Source organism: Heteronotia binoei, chromosome 19 (genome assembly GCF_032191835.1).
Source record: "Heteronotia binoei isolate CCM8104 ecotype False Entrance Well chromosome 19, APGP_CSIRO_Hbin_v1, whole genome shotgun sequence".
Taxonomy (NCBI): Eukaryota; Metazoa; Chordata; class Lepidosauria; order Squamata; family Gekkonidae; genus Heteronotia; species Heteronotia binoei.
In genome coordinates, this window is record NC_083241.1 from 31,816,551 (window position 1) to 31,837,150 (window position 20,600).

Below are 20,600 nucleotides of genomic sequence, written 5' to 3' on the forward strand. Positions count from 1 at the left end.
AAGCCAAAAAATAGGAAGTGGCAGAATGAGAAGGAAATAAGTCCTGGTTAGAGCTTCTCCTTGCCTCTCTTCCCCTTTCTGGACTATAGAGCCACACAAGCCACAGTTGTGGCCGTTGACCTCTAGCCTGATGTTAATATTTCAGAGCACTTTTTGGAGCCCCTCTCAGTTCCAGATAGTACCTCTAACTAGCGTAAGTGTGCTTTTTGTCTGCATGCTGATGTTTCATTCCAAAAACAAATAGAGAAATCAGAGCCACAGCATTAGGAGAATGCATCCCAATTGCTGTAAAGGCTGTAATGTTTGCCTCTTTTCAAACACAGGACATTGACGTCGGGGGTCTTTCCTACACGATAAATGGTTTGAAGAAATATACCGAGTATAGTTTCCGAGTGGTGGCCTACAATAAACATGGCCCTGGAGTTTCTACGCAAGATGTTGTTATTCGAACTCTGTCTGATGGTGAGTGTCTTTTTAATGGCAGTCCATTGCCATTATTCATTTAAATTGATTTTTTTGTTTGCCAACTTGATTTCGGCGTATGAATCTGCATGATCATATATCTTATTATCTTATATATCTCCCAATGTGGATGAAAAAATCCACAAACTGGAACTTCATAAGGCTGTGGAAGAAGGTTTCTGCAAGAAGAGGGTCAGAAAAAATCCTAGTATGAAAGATCCCTTTTCACTCAGCCCTAATATTTGTTTGCAAAAAGTGTTGTATTGTCTATATTATACTAATATACTGAAAGTTAAGTGGTCCTTAATCAAACAAAAGCTTTAATGCAATGTTTACTCTGCTACAATGAGTTGTTGTATTAAAGCACATTACATCATTTAAGAGCACCCATAACTATCCAATTACAAAAAGAAAGTGACAATATTAACTTTAGTTTGGAAAAAAAAGCAGGTTGAATCAAAACACGATTTTAAGGGCTGCTGCCAAAAACAGTCTTGAAATATGTTCATCCTTTTACTTACTTGTCTTTTAAAAGTTGCAAATATAGTATTCATATTCTCCTCTGGTTAACTGATGTTTGAGGTGGGGTGGGAGAGTCCATATGTATTTGTGTCTGTGGCCACATCTCAAGCAATGCTAGAGAGTACATAGTGTGCCAGTAGGGTTGTCAAATCTCCAGGTGGGGGCAGGGGAATCCCCTGGTTTGGAGGCCCTCCCCACACTTCATTATACTCTATGCAAACCAGTTCCCATAGGGTATGATGGAGAATTGATCCATGGGTATCTGGGGCTCGGGAAGGGGGCTTTTTTTGAGGTAGAGGCACAAAATTTTCAACATATTAGCCAGTTTCTCTCCTCAAAATACTCTCCCAGTTTCAAAAAGCTTGGACCAGGGGATCTAATTCTATGATTCCCCCCAAAAGGTGCCCCTATCCTTCATTATTTCCAATTGGAGGGAAGGTATTTAAAAGGAGAGCAGTCCCTTTAAATGTGAAAGCCAGAACTCCCTTTGGAGTTCAGTCATGCTTGTCACACCCTTGCTTCTGGCTCCACCCCAAAGTCTCCTGGTTTCACCCCCAAAGCCCCCAGATATTTCTTAAGTTGGACTTGGCAACCCTATGTGCCAGCAAGGGAACCTGAGCCCTGCCCCCTCCTTCAAATGGCCTTGTGTCTGTAGGTTTCAGTATTTTTTTTCAATCCAGCTTTGATAGTGGGTGAGTCAGGCTGAAGGAAAAGTGCTGAAAACAACAGAACATGGTGAGGAAAAGTGGCAGCAAGGTTTAGCTCCCTCCTTTCATGTATTTTATTTTTGTATTCCTTAAAGTTGCCCTTTTCACCCCCTGTTTTAGATGCGATAAGATGGGCTTGCGTATAGAAACACTTGGATCTGCTCATAACGCCTAATTTGCTCTTAACTATTATTTTTCATGTTACTAAATAGAGCTGGCATTTAAATAATACATTTTGATCAGAAGATTTTTTTGGTTAGAAAAGAAGGTTGTATGTATTGTGTTCTGTAAATGATTCTCCCAAGTTAAATATTATTGCCATGTATCAGAGCAGACGCACAGTGTACGAGTCTGCCTTAAGGGCTGATTCAGATGAGAGTGAATTATCCCTATGCCTAGATCCCCATGGAAGCATAATGTGTAAATATGTATAAAAATAGTGGGATTGCTTCCCTACTAACGCATGAACTCTGGCTGCCTCCTTGTGTACGCATAGATCATCTGACGAGGCCCTGCTTAAAGTGCCCCATCTTCTGATGCAAGGTGGGTGGTTCTGAGGAATAGGCCTTTCTCAATAGTTGCTCCTTCCCTAGAGAGTCCTGCCAAGCTCACTTTTTGTTGAGTTTCAGGAGAATTGCAAAGACTTACTTTGTCAGGCAGGCTTTTTTTTTTTTGCTGTGTGTTTGGTGTGCTGCTTGAATTTCTATAGATGCATTGTGCTTATGCTTTTTTATGGTCGGATCCAGTATATTGTTTTGACTGTTGTGAGCCGCTTGGAAAGCTTTGGCTAGAAATGGTTTCGAAAATTATTAAATGGCATTTGCAGGATTATAGCACACTCGTGTGCATTGCATGTTTGTAGCATGTTCACACAGTCTTTCCTTAGAGTCCCTTGCATCCTGCTGCAGAAGTAGTAGTCAGATTGCTTTCACTCCATTTGCGCTTCTTTAGATTGCTGTGGCAAAAAATGTTCCAGCCAAGTAGCACAGCCTCTGTATGCGATTCTCATATTGTATGACAGGCACGCTAGTGTGCTAAGAGGGAAATGCTAGTGGGCCGCAATAAGTGAATTAATGAAATACTAAATGGAGCCTGAGATAGCCCCACCCTATGGATGAGGTTGTGTGATTCTCTGTTCTGGCCTTGCTTCATTCAGTCGAGCCCCTAGGTCCAAGTAATTCTGCCTCATGTTTGCATCTGTGATGGCTGGATCCAATTACCCTTGATACAAAGACTCAACAGAATGACCATGTAATATCTGCATGAGTCACTTCACTGGGTATGCCTCTTGCTGTCTAGAGTGGTAACTCATATAGAAACACAGATGAACTCTTCTAAGAACAGGTCGTTTTTTAAAAAAAGGAAATATTTCAAATTTATGGATGAATGTCATTTTTTAAAGAGAGTCTCTATAAGCTTCTAGATGTAGCTTTCATATGAAAATACATCATTCTTTTAAAGTTTTTTTTTTCTGAAAAAGTTTCTTCTGGAAAAAAAGATGCATTCAGACATCACAATAAACTAGTTTATCGCTCTGGTTTCTCTACCAAATGTACATAAAAGACTACAGTTTGCAAATCCCCATTGGTCTGCTGCGTGCCTCCTTTCCTGCCTTTAAGCAGAATCCCTGTCTGAAGCTCCTTTGCATTGCTATGCTGCTGGCAAAGTCCCACTGCGTATTCAGCTACTTGTTATTAGTCAGTGGCAGTTAATGGGGAGGGGGGGGATTTGAGAAGCCTCAGCCAAGCCTCCTTTTTTACTCTTGATTGATCACCAGCTTCCCACCCCCTGAATTTGCTAAATTTTTCTATTTTTTAAAAAAATGTTCTCTTCTCCCCCTGGCCCTTTAAATTTCCTCTTGGGAGAGGCTTAAGTCTCTGCCAGTGCAATCCTATCTAGAAGTTTCTCCAGTCTTACTTTATTCATATCAGTTGTCTTGGACTGGAGTGATTCTTCGTAAGATTGCACTGTGAAGCTTGTTCCCAGTTGGTGAGTCATCAATAACAGTCATGGGGTATGTATGGAAGAAAGACGCTGCCCTCACCAATAACTGAATGTAGCTGGAATAATCAGATTTTGTATTTGCTTATGCTTCCTTCTCTGTATGGAGGAGGCTAAGAGGGGCAGAACTGCACAGCAAATAAAGATTTTTGTATTCAGATGTCATGACAAACCTCAGTATAACTACAGTTTACAAGCCAGGTACAAACCATGGTTTAGAATTGCAGTTTTTATCAGAACCAACAAACCATAGTTTAATGGCTCTGGTTTACTGTGCCACTTGAATGCAGCCTGTGTCTTTATTGCTGCATTTATATTACACCTTTCTTTCCAAGTTGTTCGTAGAGTTTACATGGAGTTCTCAGATAATTTCTTTACCATGAGGCAATCAGGGCTAGACCAGCTTTGTTTGGTTACATGGCTGTAGTTATGTGCCTTCAGTCCACTTTGGGACCTGTTTTCTTTGAAGTATACAGCTTTCCACACTTAAGATTTTTCGTTTGTGGTTTTGCTTATACTTTTATGAAGAGTCCCCTTTAGCTATCTAGTGCTTACCATAAATCATATTCTTATTTATACTTCTGTTATTGTAAGCCACCCTTCTGAATTGGTTTTGAATAACTTCTTTACTGTTTCTAGTTCCCAGTGCTGCACCTCAGAATCTGTCACTGGAAGTGCAAAACTCCAGGGTAAGATGCTTTCTTTTTTGTTACTGACATGGATAAAGGGCTGAAAGAGCCCAGCTTCTAAATCTGTTTCCAAGTTTACTATCCCCATGTGACAACTCCTATAGCATCTATATCAGATTGGCTATTGACTTTATCATCCTAAACTGAGAGGGTTTGAATGGCAGGCATCTTTTCAGGGGTGTGGGGAGAGATTTGGGGTTTGCTGTTTTGTTTCTGTTTTAACTGAAAATGTTTCTATTACTGTAAGCCACCTTGAATCACGAAGACAGGCAGGATATAAATGTTTTAATAAATAAGTTTTAAAGCTTCACTAAATGTTGAGCCTGTGAAGTGTAAGACATTTTCTCTTTAAATATTTATCAGCTGGTTCCTTCAGATGTGTACATTTTTCTTATCGCTCAGACACATTTCAAGTTAGCATGTTTGAAACCGAGTCATTTATTCCAGCCATCGCTGCTGGGTTAAGGTGTTCTCTGCTTCAGGAACACCAAAGACAGGCAGGGCAAAAGTGCACAAGAAAGAGAAAAATTAATGAGCAAGGAAGAGATAATTTAGATTTGATATGTAGTGCTTTCAGATTTTTCCATGGCCACCTGCTTGCTTTCTAGGATGGGCTGATACGAAAATCAGATCAGGCTATTTTGGACAATGGGTTTGAGTTTCAGAGCTGTTTCCCATTAAGTTACATTAGAGCCACAATACTCAGTGGCTCAGGAGCCCCATGTGGCTCTCTGACATCACTTGTGGCTCCTCAGAGCACCATTCCCCACGATAGCTCTTTTCTCAAACATCAAATAAATGGGGAAGGCCCTTGCCCAGTGGTGCTTGTACTTGTACTTGGCAGTTGGTTCTCATAATGAGAACCAGAAGAACAGAGAAGCTGCAAGCCTCCCTGGGGAGCAAACATCATGCCAGGGATGGAAGTAAATACTGCTATTTTAGTTGATGATTATTTGCACAAAATGTTCCTTGAATCAATGCTGTTGAGGTTGATGAAAGCAACCCGAACTTGGAAAGTTTAACATGAAGGATGTGATTTGTAATGTCTCCTAAATTCTATAGAGCATAATGATGCATTGGCAGCCCCCTCCCGTGGGGGCACACAATGGGCAGATCACTGGCTATAAGATTCGCTACCGAAAGGTAACTCGCAAAAGTGATGTGACTGAAAGCATTGTTGGGACCCAACTTTCCCAGCTAATTGAAGGTGAGTGGGTCAGAATTCTCTTTTTGAAAAGAGACCCTTGGATGTGGGTTTGCCACAGCTGGCTCAGGCAGTATTTTTGAGCAGATGAATGAAGCAGGAATGTGGGGAGAGATGAGGAAAGATAATGGAAGCCCTGCTCATTGAATAATCAGTTCTAGATTGCCATTTATTATCTATTGCTTCATTTGTTTTGTTTGTATTCAACAGCTTCGTTATTTAACTCTTTGTGTCACTGCTTTTTAAATTTAACCTTTCTGGCACTCCCACCCTCTGCCTCACTGTGAAGCCAGTGACTCCATTAGAGAAAATTTAACACCATCTTATGGTTACTATTGTGTTTTATTGGTTCTGATTTTTGTTTTTAATTGTGTTTATGTGATATTATGTTGTACATCACCCTGAGCCCAGTCTTTCTGGGGGAGGGAGGTCTTTTAAAAAATATATTGTGATGCTGTTTACACTTACTTGATATTTTTTTATTGCTTTGCTGCTTATACTATGCCTTGTGGATCCGGATTAATTTTTGGCTGTTGTGGAGGCTCTCGGCTAATAGTCCTGGGGGATTTCGGTTTCCATCCTGAGCTCCCCTTAACCTTCCATGCTCAGACATGGCAATTATGGGACTGTCCCTATACCTGAGAGGGGACATAGATAGTATCTACCAAGCAGGCTTCTACTTTTTCTGGCAAGCAAGCTGAAACTGGAGCCTTTATCGTGGTCCAGATCACTGTGTGTTGAAGGCTTGCTCTGTGTGCCCTCTCTTGCCCTTGTAAGAGGTATAGAAATCACCAAGATTCTTGGAGGCTTGTGGATCGTGTTGGATTCCAGAATTGTTTTATTGTGGCTTTTGAGGGCCTTAGCAGCTACTAGGTTGGTTCTGGCCATCCAACTGAGGAGGCTTCCTCCAGCTTAAGTAACCTCCATCCAACTTAAGGCGCTCTCCCTCAGGTGGAAGAACCAGTTTAATTTTGAGGAAGGCTTCAGACTTGAGCCAAAAGAGAAGATGGGGTATAAATATTCTAATAAATATATAAACTTTGCTCAGTGGACTGGTAGGATAAGGGGAGGACCCACCCCATTTACTGTGCTTCTGGGAGACTTAGATGTAACAATGGCTAGAAGCAAGTGTGCCAGCAGAGTGCAAAGGGAGACTTCCCCTCAGTGTTTCAGATGGGGAAAATGGCATGGAGAAGCAGGAGTTTGAAGCCACTTCTGCATGCAAGCCACAGTCCTGATCAGAATCAGGCCCTGTGCACCCGTGAAGCACAGAAATCCTGGTGCATGAGGAATGCCAAGTCCTTGTGGTGGCCACAAGGATGTTGTATTGGCGCAGCACACCTCAAATGAAGGGCATAAAACTTTCAGTTAATTAAATAAATCTGGAAGATTACAGAAAAATGTCCAATTTATTTTTACTGGTTAAGAAAAAAACATAGTTCCTTACAGTTGATGAACGATTTTAAAATGATAAAGGAAGCAGGTGGAGTTGCATGTCTCACCATGTAACTGTTTCTTTCTTTTCATTAAATGCTGGCATGCATTTAAATGCCATGTTTTAAAACTGAATCGAGGGGGGAATGCTGGCTGTTTTTAAAACGGTGGTATCTTTTGACTAAGCGTTATGTTATAGGAAATGTTTAATAATCTGAAGAGCAAATTTTCCTTGGCTGTGGACAACTCTCATGCTCTTTGGCCACTGGCCTGCAGGGATAAGTTACTGTGTGTCATCACCTTGTAGCATCAGTCTGACAAATAATAATTTGTGTCAATTGCATCTGCTGGAATCTTGCTACAAGCCTGGCAGCCTGCTGCTGGTAGCCTCTGGTTATGCTCAAGAGGCCAAAGGTCAAAATGTAAAGCTCTTAGCTAAGCTGGATCTGTGTCAGGTTAGCCTCAGACTATATGACAGCCATATATGCTGTTCACTTAGCTACTCAATTGGTTTCCTATTTGCAAGCTATTACAGTCAGTTGTTGGAACTGTTGACGTTTAAATTAGGAACACTGGCTTCACAGTTGCTGCAGGAAAGTGTATTTTAATACTGTGCATTCTTACATCAGGTCTTGAACGCGGCACAGAGTACAGCTTCCGAGTTGCTGCTTTAACAGTCAATGGTACTGGACCATCTACTGACTGGGTATCAGCAGAAACCTTTGAAAGTGACCTTGATGGTATGCATATCAACTGTGAATGAGAGTTTGAGAACACATTCTGTCAGTGTAAAGACCTCAGAATGCAGAGCTAAGGAGGAAAAATATGACAAGCGGGGCTGCTGCAGCAGTGCCTGACCCTCCCCTTACTGTCACCTTGTTCAGTCAAGATATTGTGCTGCTAAGCCATAATTGAATTAGCACCACTTCAGCTGTGTGTGTGAATTAAGTGCGGTCAAGTCGCTTCTGACCCATGACAACCCAATGAATTAATGACCTCCAGAATACCCTATCATTAACAGCCTTGCTCACATCTTGGAGTCGTGGCTTCCTTGATTGAGACAATCCATCTCAAGTTGGGTCTTACTCTTTTTCTGCTCCCTTCAACTTTTCCTAGTGTTGTGGCCTTTTCCAGTGCCTCTTGTCTTCTCATAATGTGACTAAAGTATGATAACGTAGCCTCAGTTTAGTACTAAATATGAGCTTGTAGCAAAATAACGTAGTACTTCAAATTCAATATTTTTGTTCCAGTTAAATGATTTAGAGAGGTTTTTCCTCCCTTTTACAGAATCTCGTGTTCCAGATGTCCCAAGTTCCTTACACGTCCGTCCGCTTGTAACAAGCATTGTTGTGAGCTGGACTCCTCCTGAAAACCAGAACATTGTGGTCAGAGGCTATGCTATTGGTTATGGTGTAGGGAGCCCACATGCCCAGACCATCAAGGTGGATTATAAGCAACGATATTACACTATTGAAAACTTGGGTAAGGAGAATACAGCAATATTGTTAGCTGTGTTTTGAAATAACAGTGTTTTTGAAATAACAATGCAAAGTCATATTGACCTGTGTATGTTTTTTATTACTAGTTTTTTACTAGTTTTTTTTTTTACTAGTTGCCCACTCTAAAAGTGACCACCATGTTCACCCACTCTGAAGATTTTTCTGTGCTAACCAACATGCATTTTCTAGAAAATACTTTTATTTGGGTAGGCTGTGATAGAGATTTGATCCAAGGGTATCTAGGGCTCTAGGTTGGGGGCTGTTTTTGAGGCTGAAGCACCAAATTTGCAGCTTAGCCTCTGGTCCTTCTCCTCAAACCCTTCCCCCCACACATTTCAAAAAGATTGGATCACGGATCCAATTCTGTGGGCCCCAGAAGAAGGTGCTCCATCCTCCATTGTTCTCAGTGGAAGGGGAAAAAAGGTGTTTAAACGGAAATGGTCCCTTAAAATGCCTTCTCCAAACAGTCCCTTTAAAAGCTTGAGAGTTTACCCCAAAGGCATTGAAATGGACTGAGAGCCCTTTAAATGCCCTGTAACTGCTGCTGTCTGGCAGCCCCAAAAAATCCTGAATATTTCCGGGTTTACAAATTTGACAAAATAAACCAGAGATGGTGGGAGGTTGATTTATTTGTATGAATTTTCCTCTGTTAATGTAGAGGTTAGCTGTGCCTTCTCATATGCCCAGACAGGGGAAAGCACTTTTATTTAATTCATTTGCAATACAGATTTAATTGATTCTGTTGACCATGTAGTTTTGGATTATTCTGTATTTTCGGATTTAAGGTCAAAGTTAATTCTCCCATCACTTGGAGCTGGTTCTTATTCTCCAGAATCAGAACCTCTTGCCTGGTTTGTTTTACCTGCTTATGTACTCCTGTTCAGGGCTTTTTTTGTAGCAGGAACTCCTTTACATATTAGGCCACACCCCCTGATGTAGCCAATCCTCCTGGAGCTTACAGTAGGCCCTGAACTAAGAGCCCTTTAAACTCTTGGAGGATTGGCTACATCAGGGGTGTGTGGCCTAATATGCAAAGGAGTTCCTGCTGCAAAAAAGCCCTGCTTTTGTTCATGAAAATGGTCAAGAGCAGTTCTCTCACTCACCCCACCTACCTTACTGGGTGTCTGCTGTGGTGTGAGGGAAATTGTAAGCTGCTCTGAGACTCTGAATGAAGGGAGGGGTATAAATCCACCTCCTCCTCTTCTTCCTCTTGATTGGATTGGACAGTTCATTTTTCTCAGTTACTAAGTACCGTAGTAAAGAAAATTGGAGTGGAAATTGGGAATAATAGTTCGGATGTTTTTTTCTTTAGATCCCAGCTCCCATTACGTCATCACTTTGAAAGCGTATAACAATGTCGGTGAAGGAATCCCACTCTATGAGAGTGCAGTAACGAGGGCTTATACAGGTAAAGGATAAGGCTTGCCCGTTTGTTTTATGACTCCCAGCGATCAACCTTGAATTTTAAGGTTCAAACTCCCAGTGTGTTTTATGGCTTGCAGAGCTTTTTCTTTTCACGAATATCTTGTTAAACCGTATATTTAACGTTTAAATCTGGTTATAGTTGCTTGAAATTCACTTCATAGCTGCTGCCATCATTTTTCTACATTGGGCATAGAGCACAGTACACGAATGTGTGCACAAGGTCCGGCCTTGTTTCCTACAAAATTTGTTGGTTGACACTTTTTGTTCATTGTGAACACTTTCTGACGTGTTTCAGTCTCTGTTCTTAAAGGCCCGTGTCATACAGCAAACACTGTGGCGTTTGTACCACTATTCCAGTGGCATGTATGTATGCATGCAATACTTTAAACAGCCACAGGCATTTAAAGATGACTATATATCCACACCGCTGCGGGAAACACCTGTGAATACAGTTCTTTGCTGCAGAACAGGTGTCTCTGCCCTTTATCACTTGATGCCCTGGGTACACTGAATGAAGGATTTGGACAATCTTGAGCTGACCATAAACTGCTAATGTGCATACTTAACTCCAGCTATAAGCAGACTAGCCCACTAACCTTTGCGCTGCCTGTTATTTACTTTTGCTTCCTGTTGTTGATTAATGTGACTTGAAAGAATTCAGCAGGCTTTTTGTTTTTGAATTTCCTTGCTGGATCCCAGGAGTCTTGTATTGGTGTTCCCTCAGTTTTTGTGACTCAGACAAGCAGATCTTTTCCCTGAATTTTTTTCTAGTGCTGTATGAGGGATCCTGGATGCCAGTTCTACATTGGTTTTCTTCCCCAGCATCGCTTTGGAGATGGGATAAATTAAAGTTTTACCGGAGCTGATGCTTAAGAACTTAGGCAGTAAACCATTTCAAATGCATATTAAGCTTTTGGTGATGGTCGTCATGCCACTTTGTGACAAGCTGTTTCGGTGGCCAGCTTTGTAGACTCTATTTGAGGCATGTGTTTTAAGAATGGTTCGAAATGATCACTGAAAACTTTTTTTTTTTGGCTGGTCTTGTGTTGCCTATTAACTCTGGCTTTTCTCTCTTTTTCTCCATGTCTCACCTTTCATTTCATCGTTATTACCCTGCATTTCCCCCCTTTTGTTTTTATTCACATATAATGCCACCTTCTTTCTTTTTTATTGTAATACCCTACTTTTACCCATCAATTCCTTAGACACTTCTGAAGTTGATTTATTTGTTGTTAATGCTCCGTACACTCCAGTGCCAGATCCCTCCCCCATGATGCCACCGGTGGGAGTTCAGGCTTCCATACTGAGCCATGACACCATCCGAATCACCTGGGCAGACAACTCTCTGCCAAAGAACCAGAAGGTCTCAGATGCTCGTTACTACACAGTCCGGTGGAAGACCAACATTCCTGCCAACACAAAGTACAAGGTAATGATAACACTGTGTGAATACATTAACATGTTTGTTTCCTGGCTATGGCTGATGTGTTGGGTTTCATCCGGGCTTTTTTTGTAGCAGGAACTCCTTTGCATATTAGGTCACACACCCCTGATGTAGCCAGTCCTCCAAGACCTTACAGTATGCCCTGTGTCAGTATTCCAAAGGGGCCTGCAGGCTGAAAAAGGTTGGGGATCCCTGGTTTAGTACCTACAGTAGACCAAAGCGAGGACCTGCCTTTAGCTCTTTTTCGCTGAGCACCGAAAAACATTTTGATAAGTCTTTGGGATTTCTTGCATAGTGCACTGTTTGGGAAACTTAAATAGTTTTTATTAGATAATCAAGTTATAAATCATAGTCCTATCTCTAGGGTGTCCAATGACAGAACATTGGACTGAGGCAATTTTAAATATACCCCTTTTAAAGTATAACTTGCATACCATAGGAGAGGCAATTAGGAAAAAATTGACTCAATTTGGCATCCGTTTCTGGATAGGTTTCCTAATTAAGTCCAGACTTCTGGCTGATTTTCATCTGTGCACAAAAAGTGGTTTTAAAAAGCTTTGCCTTTTCTTCCTTCCCTTAAATTTGTTGTATCTAGCTGGGGGCAAGAGGGGTACGCGCGGTTTCCTTGGGAGAAGTTCAGTCTTAGCAGAATCCTAAGTAGAACTATACTCTCCTAAGCTAATTGACTTCAATACTTCATCCGTTGAAAGTGGTCTTGAGTGAATGTGACCAAAATGATCAGAGATTTACATAGGTTGTAAATTGGGGCCTGGAAAGCTGCTTTAGTTTGGGCACCTACATATAAATCACGCAGAGAAGTAGGTTCTTTTTAAATGGCACGGCTCTTATTTTGAACCACAAATTTTCCTTATTGAGGTACCAAATGGATGTTGAAAATTTTATCTTCCAAACAGTTACTTCACCAGTTGCATGCGATTTCATCTTGTTTCATTTTGGTCACGTTTAGTAAGCTTGTTTTCAAGGGAAGTGACTTTGTAAACAATGCTTTGCTTTTATAACCTTTTCTTAAGACCTGAGAGTTAAATGTCAGAAGTTAAACGTAGCTGCAGTTTGCATTACGTAGTTGCTTTGTAGTTTGTGAGTCTCCCCCTATATAATGTGGCTCCAAAACTGAAATTGAACACAATGGCGGAGCATTTGCAGGGAAGAGTATAGGTGGGTGCAGAAAGGGTTAAGACCCCTTTTCTCCCACTTGTCAATGCTTTCCCCTGTAAGTGCCCCCCCACCCCCTACTCTTCATTATCTCAGCAAATGAAAGGTTAGGACTCTATGCATTTGCCAAGAAAACACCTAATTTGGTGCTGGGAATCAGTCCTTCCAGCTATTTCCTGGCCTTTAATTTAGCCTGGAGTTCTGCCACAAATGTGAGTGTTCAGCGCTCTTTTTTTTTTTTTGTACTGGGTTCCCGTATGAGATCCCTTAATGAAGTACAGTACATTAGACACCATCAGCAAGCAACTTAGAAGGCTTGCTGCATAACAAGTAGACCAAAGACCTTGAGGTCATTTGACTAAATGTATAATTGACTAGCACCAAATACTGGTATTGATTATAAAAGGAATCTCTAGCTGCCAATTGCACAAATGCTCCCATTAACTCTTGAATTTGCATCAGTGAGTTTGCAAAAGGAAGGTAATTAAGGGAGTGTAAAATGTGAGAATATTCCAGACACTATCATAGGCTGAGATTTTTCTGATTCTCATTTCGTGGATCCTTTGGTTTCTCTTAGACTGCAAATACAACCACCTTAAGCTTCTTAGTGACTGGTTTAAAGCCCAACACCTTGTATGAGTTCTCTGTGATGGTGACGAAAGGCCGAAGGTCAAGTACTTGGAGCATGACAGCACATGGGACCACTTTTGAATCAGGTACGCTCAAGTCATTTTCATGTTTCTAACAGAATTTGTAGTTACTGGCTGCTCCTTTAATCTGTACCATGCCTTTTGATATCAAGGTATCTCCAAATTCAAGGTAGAAGATGAAATAAAAACACTCATATTTAAAGAAAAGTTGCTTAAAATCATATATTTTCCTTACTTGCAGCCTGCTTTTCTAGCTGAGACCCAAAGGTGGGCTTCAAAATATAAAACAATGTAATTCAAACAGCATGGTCTCTTCTTTTTCCTCCCCATCCATTAAAAGCACAAAACTAAATATACAGGCCCTGACCTGGATGACCTAGGTCTGCTCAGTCTCATCAGATCTTCAGAAGCTAAGCAGGGTTAGTCCTGGTTAGGCCTTGGATGGGAGACCACCAAGGAAGTCCAGGGTTGGTATGCAGAGGCGAGGCAATGGCAAACAGCCTCTAAACATCTCTTGCTTTGAAAATCCTATGGGGTCACCATAAGTCAGCTGTGACTTGAGAGCCCTTTCCACCACCAAATATACAGAACTTACAGACAGAAGTGGGAACACAAGGATATAAAGCAAAGGGGACATGAAATACTGTAATTTAAAAAAAACCCATCTGGAACAAGTGTGCCTTGACTTCCTTCCTAAACGCAGCCACTGAGAGGGCAAAAGCTTCCTGATTGCGAAGCATTCAAGGGTCACCAGATCCCGTCCCGAGTTGTCACCTGTCAGAAGGGTGGCACACAAAGCAAGGACCTCTTTGGATGATCTCATGTCAATCTCAAAGTCAGGAGTGGTAATCACAGGCTCTTAGGGTTTTTTTCAAAGTGGACAGAATTACAGTCCTTTGAGCAAAGGTCAGGTTAGACATAAAAATAGTTATGTAAGAAAAACCAAAATATTCTATACATATAATTGTCTCTTAATAATAGCTGTTAAGACATCATTATTATTTGGAGGGAGGGGGTGTATCATTTAATTAGAGAATGAGCAAGAGATAAGGCAGGCTTTGATTGGATCAAAGCATATCCCATGTACTCTGTTCCCTGTAGTGTTTAAATTTAATTATATGATCTTATCAGCAAGTGTTGGCTCTACAAATGAGTCAAGAAGCCCGAACTGATGCTAAGAAACCTCAAAGAATCAGTGTTAGGTCTCTTTCGCTTCAGACACTCACATGAGGCAAGGCCCAAGGAAAGAGTGGGAGGAGCAGTGGCACAGTGGTAGAGCATCTGCTTGGCATGCAGTAGGTCCCAGGCTCAATCTCCAATATCTCCAGTTGAAAGGATCAGGTAATAGGTGATGTACAAGACCTCTACCTGAGACCCTGGAGAGCAGCTACCTGTCTGAGTAGATAATACTGACCTTGATAGACCAATGGTCTGATTCAGTATAAGGCAGCTTCATGTGAGTGCCAGATCAGAGTTCTGTGTTTCCCATTACTGGAGAAGTCTCCGCAGGTTCCAAAGTTATTAACATACCAGGAAGCATCTCTGCTCTATCCACCTCACTGATTTTAGGCATTCCAGCTGAAAATTATTGGCTCATCTTTCATCTTCTGCTCTAGAGACTGGTATCATTTATAGAAAGAAGGACTGATGGTGAAGAGGAGCAAATGTGTAGTTGCTTTTTTAAAAAACTGAAATTTAATTGTTAAGCAGTGCAGAAAAATTCATAATTTATAAAACCATGAGGGAATCTGCTTTGGTAGTTCAAGAGTGCAAAATTAGAATTTCAAGACGTTTCAGTGTAACCTTCCCCCCCCACCACCCACCACCAGGAATGCTTTGTAGATGCATATGTGACGGAATATATAATCTAAATATCTGTGTACAAGAAAGCAATTCAGCTTCTCCTAAAGATACTTTCCGAGTGCTTAAAGAGAACTTTGGAAGGGAATCTTAAGGATTATTGTGGCTAGTTCAGAAGAAAAACAAATAATTACTGCAGGCTGTCAGGATCTCCTGGCAGTGGGGTGTGGGAGGAGTCGGGAGACAGTGACAGGACGCTCTTTGCCGGAGGAGGGTACACCTCAGACCGGGCTGGAGGGGAGGTTGACTGTACGTGAACTCTGCTCACAACACTTGCGCTTGCTGCTCCTTCTGCGTCTGCAGCCCCATGCTTTTCCTCCTCGGTGCACCCACTTCCCTCCGCCTAAATAGTCATCCCCCGCGTCTCCACCCCCTCCCACTGACTCCCCATTAGCTTTATTGGGACAGGCTGAGTGACTTGCGAGTAGAGGTCCGGCATCTGACTCCACCACAATGTGGCGGGTGCTCCCCTGTGGGACCTTGCTCGTTTCTCAGCTGTTGTTGGAGCAAGAAATGGTGTTGGTTGATGTGCCCATCCTGGGGAGGAGGCTGGGGGAGAGCCCAAGGGCTCGCTCTCTGGACACAGGCCAGCAGGCTTAAATAGTGGAATATTATTTCTGTACTAAAGCACACTCATGAGGATAATGCTGCTACCGTCACACACATGTCTAACCTACAATATTTTTGTAGTTCCAACTTCTCCTCCAAAGGATGTCACTGTGGTGAGCAAAGAAGGAAAACCACGGACCATCATAGTCAACTGGCAGCCTCCATCTGAAGCCAACGGCAAAATTACAGGTGAGATCTGAAGAAATCTCAACTGTCTGGTTGGGCTTGCTGTTCAAGATGTTAGAGAATAGCCCTGAGATAGAAAGCAGCATTTTAAAGTCTTGCAGGGCCACCCTCATCCCTGCCATCGCTACTGCATTGAAGGCAGTTCCTTCTGAGTGCCATCAGTGGAGGTGGGTAGTTTGGGTTATCTCAGGCTTGTGTTGGCTGTGGGGAAGAGCAAGGCAAACACATTTTCTTCCCCACAGCCCACAGAGCTGGCATCTGTGAGCTGCTCTCTGCCACAGAGACGTTCCTTGGTATCTTTTCTGGCTTAGTGTATACACACTTCTTCAGGCCACCCTGATAAAAAAGCGTGTAGGACAGGATGGCTTTTCCAGGCCTGTTTTTCCTGGAAGGGTGCTCTGTCAACAGTATGGTCCCTGATTGTCTCTACCCATTCCTGTCCTCACTGCTGGCACTTGGGCTGACCATGCTTTGTAATGGGATAAAGGTGTGTACCAACTTTTATTTTTATTGTAGAAATGACATGAAAGGTCTGCCCTCTGGTGGAACGTGCCATAACAGTCTTACAGAACCTGAGCTGAAACTATTCTTTGTCTTATGCATCCTCTTAAAACATGTCGACTAGGTTAGAGAGCCTCACTTGCATTGTACACCAGGAAGCCGCAGCAAGATTGTTTTACCCACGCTGGCTAATAAGCAGTGCACTGATAACACGATATCTGATCAACACCAAGGCTGTCCCTCCCCTTTAATTTCTCCTACATTCTCCACAAGCAGCTTTGCACTGTGATATGTCAGACTGTAGTGCATCCAGTTGTTAGAACTTCTTGGTTTCTTTCAGTCCCACATTTATGTTAAACCAAGAAAAACCTAGCCTTTGCCCATGTGGTATTAGTGAGAAATACATCCATCCATAACCTCCCCTGCTGAGGAATTCTTATTAAGGTTAAGAACAGAAGAGAAACCATGTTGGATCAGGCCAGTGGCCCATCCGTTCAACACTCTGCATCACACAGTGGTAAAAAGCCCAGGTGCCATCAGGAGGTCCATCAGTGGGGCCAGAACACCAGAAGCCCTCCCAGTGCTGCCCTTCCAAACACCATACCTGCTAGATGCAACAGAAATAGTGGAGCATAGTTAGTGATATACAACTGTCAGTGCAATCCCAAACAGAGTTACACTCTTCTAAAATCCATTGAGGTTTAAAAGGGTATAGGTCTGCCTAGGATTGTACTGTAAATGGCCAGGCATGCCATTGACCACATTGAATTGGGGTCATTTCTTTGATCGCTTAAAATATTGATCTGCACATCTTGTCTTGCTTTCTGGCAGTTCTTTTCTTTTTAATGTAAAAACCCACACTTCTGAGCTCAGGGCTGTCTTCCACTGCTGCTTCCTGCTATGACCAAAACATTAGCCTCAGACCTGACTCTCATGCCAATTTCTGCCACTTCTTAAAAGCTATGCTTGCATGAGCAGTATAAAACATGAATCCAGGGTCTCAGATCGCAACACTTGTCATTTTTCGAGAAGCAATAGACATGTGTCGGAACTTCAACGGATCAAAGAACACAATCTGTGTGAAGCGGCCCACTGGTGGAAAAACTAGAATTCATTCCTGCCATGCCAGAAATGAGCAAACCTGTGTTCCGCTGAAGCCAAATGACTTCAATTAATCTGGATTGTTTTGTAAAGATTTAGGGAATGTATTCTGTGAACTAACAGATACTAATTGATCAAATGACTCCAATTTCTCTTCCCTAGCAGTTGTAATGAATTATGCAATTTCTTGTTCAGCTTCGTAGAGACAGAATTGCAAGGGAACTTGAGGAAGAAGGGTTTATCTAGTGGTTTCAAGTGTTGTAGATGAAACACGCTTAATGTTCTCAAAGCATTTAGAGCCCTTGGAAATTTGTCTTTATAATTCACCAATTGCGTTCTGTTGTGCAGGGTACATCATTTACTACAGTACAGATATAAATGCTGAAATCCATGATTGGGTCATTGAGCCGGTAGTAGGAAATAGACTGACGCACCAGATTCAAGAGTTAACCCTTGACACTGCGTATTTTTTCAAGATTCAGGCCCGCAACTCCAAAGGCATGGGCCCTATGTCAGAGGCAGTACAGTTCAGAACACCTAAAGGTAGGTCTGTAGTGTAACAGTGCATTTTTACAATGTTTTCTGCTGATTAAGCAATTTGGGAGTAATAACTGTAAATTTAGTCTGCTGTTGAAAAGAAACACTACAAGTGCATGATCTTTCTGAATTTATGTGAATACCTTGTATGTGAAGGACTTCAGGTCTACATTGTTTATGGCAGAGGAGAAGGGAGCAAGCAGTGGATTTTTAAGCTGTACCAAAACTGGGCTGTATGGCCCAGGGTAGTTAGATCTCAGGATCTAAGCAATTAGTTCTTGCATGGAAGTCCAGGGTTGCTACACAGAAACAGGCAATGGCAGATCACTTTTCTTCCCTTGAAAACACTACAGAGTTGCCGTAAGTCAGTTGTGACTTGACAGCACTTTCCACAGCTAGTACCAAAACAGTACATGGAAGTTAAGCATTTTTTAGGCCATGTCTCTGGGTGGGGCCTGTGATTTAGATGTTTTTTTCTTGTGCTCATCTCCTTTGTTCTTGGAGTGGCACGCTGAGCTATCTTTCTGAAAAATGTAAATGTCCAAGTTGTTGTTGGAATGAGTGATATCTGTGAAAGGGTGAGTACTTGTGAGGACACAGCTTACCATGCATTGCTGTCTTTCAAACAGTTGGCTGTTACCTGGGTGGATACTGTTTGGTGCAACTGAATTTGTGATGATGTGTAAGTTATCACAAAGGGTTCCCATTGTGGGAGGAAGTGTCTAACAACGCACCATAGTAGCTGTCATATTCTTAAATATGAATGAATGCATAAATATTCCATCATTTATTGACACAGAATGTGAGCAGCTCTTACTGTAACATACAAACAAGAGTTGAAAGTAATCCTGGGAAGGTAAACCTTCAGTTCCCTACCGGTAGCACTAATTTGATTTCCCATTTTTAAAGATATTAACCTTTCTGTGCCAGCAAATTTTTTGTCACTCCTTCCGATCTGGTGATCTTTCTCTCGTTTGTTTCTTCCTCCGTGCTTGTCCCGGTAGCTGAATCTTCAGATAAAATGTCTAATGATCAAGGTAAATGAACTGCAAGTACTTATTGCAAGTGCTTTTCTGTGTCACTCTTTCTTATTGCAAGTACTCTTCTTTGTCTGTCTCTCTCTAACCTGAACCAAGAGTTTCGAAAGGTTGGGTATAAATATTTTAATTAATAAATAAATAAAACAGTGGCTGCTCTGTTAAAAGATGTTGACAGCTTCAAAGCCAAACAGGAAACTCGAGTGGGATTCTGAGATTTAGAATATGGGTAGGTTAGGCTATGATTTCTCGCTCTCTCTCATTCTCTTTCTCATTCTCTCTCTCTCTCTCTCTGTTCAGCAATAAAAGAATATGGCTTCATGCATGCTCAAAGTGGATGTATCCAAGTGTCTATAGCTTGAGTGGTGAGCCTGCTGTTGGAAGCATTTTCAGATGAATCATTTTTCTCTTCTGGCTTGATTTCAGAGAACCCCATAGTCAGTGTTCAAAACCTGTCTGTGCAGAGTTCTGACAGGCTCTAAGTTATGGGACCTAAACAGTGCACCTGCATCATGGGGGAGAGGAATGAGACTGTTGACTTGAATCAAGCGTTTGATTTGCTGAATACTGTCTCTGCCACTGGCATTCAGAACTAGGATGGAAGCTGTGGGCACTTTGTTGGGAAAATGTGTGCTATGGCTCCTTCTGGAGGAGGGAATATATCTCCAGAAACACCCTTAGATACAACTAATCACTAAAAATGGAGGCTGCATCCATGAGTTCACATGGGAAGACACTCTGGTGCCAGCCTGTCATAGCAATGCATCACAGAACATCTTGAGACCTACTCTTGTTCAGCAGTGAAAGAATCAGGTACCCTGTTGCCGAATAAGTGCTTAGAACACATGCCTTGACGAAATGGTGTCTAAAGAGAAACAAATAGGGGTGTAGTTGCAAAGTATGAAGAGTTTTTAATCAGTTCTTTGATTTTGCCTTACCCATAGATAGCTAGGTTTATTATCTAGGAATATGACATCCAGTTGTGTTAAGGACATAAGAAGAGCCCTGCTGGATCAGTCTAGCATCCTGACTGACACAGTGGTCAACCTGCTCCTCCAGAGGGCCAACAACAGGGCATAGAATCCAAGGCCTTCCCCCTGACGTCGCCTCCTGGCTCTGGGATTCAGAGGCTTAGTGCCTCTGACTGTGGAGGTTCCCCTCAGTCACTATGGCTAGTAACCACTGATAGACTTATCCTCCATGAATTTATCAAATCTCCTTTTAAAGCTGTTTATTCTTGTGACCATCACAACATCCTGTGGCAGAGAATTCCACATGTAGTTACTCTCTGTGTAAAGAAGTATTTACTTTTGGCCTTCCTGAACCTACTGCCCATCAGCCCTTGAGTTGTAGTATTTTTGGATGAGGAAGAAAAATTTCTCTGTCAACTCTCTCCACCCCATGCATAATTTTATAAACTTATTTCTTATCACCCCTAAGTTGACTCTTTTCTCAACTGGGAAGTCCCATATTCTTCAGACTTTCCTTCTAGGGAAGGTGCTCAAACTCCCGAACCATCTTCCTTGCCCTTTTCCCAGCTCTGAAATGTCCTTTTTAAA

The 20,600-nt window shown here is 42.0% G+C and overlaps 1 protein-coding gene across 11 annotated transcripts in view; it reads left to right on the plus strand.

Moving 5' to 3' along the window:
* Positions 1–20,600, plus strand: part of NEO1 (neogenin 1) — a 156,906-nt gene that overhangs the window by 110,434 nt on the left and 25,872 nt on the right. For 5 of the 11 annotated variants that reach the window (XM_060259786.1, XM_060259787.1, XM_060259778.1 and 2 more), the window contains exons 11-21: positions 324–462; positions 4,332–4,381; positions 5,444–5,588; positions 7,649–7,759; positions 8,307–8,501; positions 9,831–9,926; positions 11,149–11,372; positions 13,138–13,276; positions 15,761–15,868; positions 17,816–18,010; positions 19,009–19,041. In XM_060259786.1, the coding sequence (XP_060115769.1) occupies positions 324–462; positions 4,332–4,381; positions 5,444–5,588; positions 7,649–7,759; positions 8,307–8,501; positions 9,831–9,926; positions 11,149–11,372; positions 13,138–13,276; positions 15,761–15,868; positions 17,816–18,010; positions 19,009–19,041 (1,435 nt within the window). The remainder of the gene's footprint in view (positions 1–323; positions 463–4,331; positions 4,382–5,443; positions 5,589–7,648; positions 7,760–8,306; positions 8,502–9,830; positions 9,927–11,148; positions 11,373–13,137; positions 13,277–15,760; positions 15,869–17,815; positions 18,011–19,008; positions 19,042–20,600) is intronic. The other 6 variants (XM_060259780.1, XM_060259784.1, XM_060259779.1 and 3 more) reach the window with 3 other exon arrangements.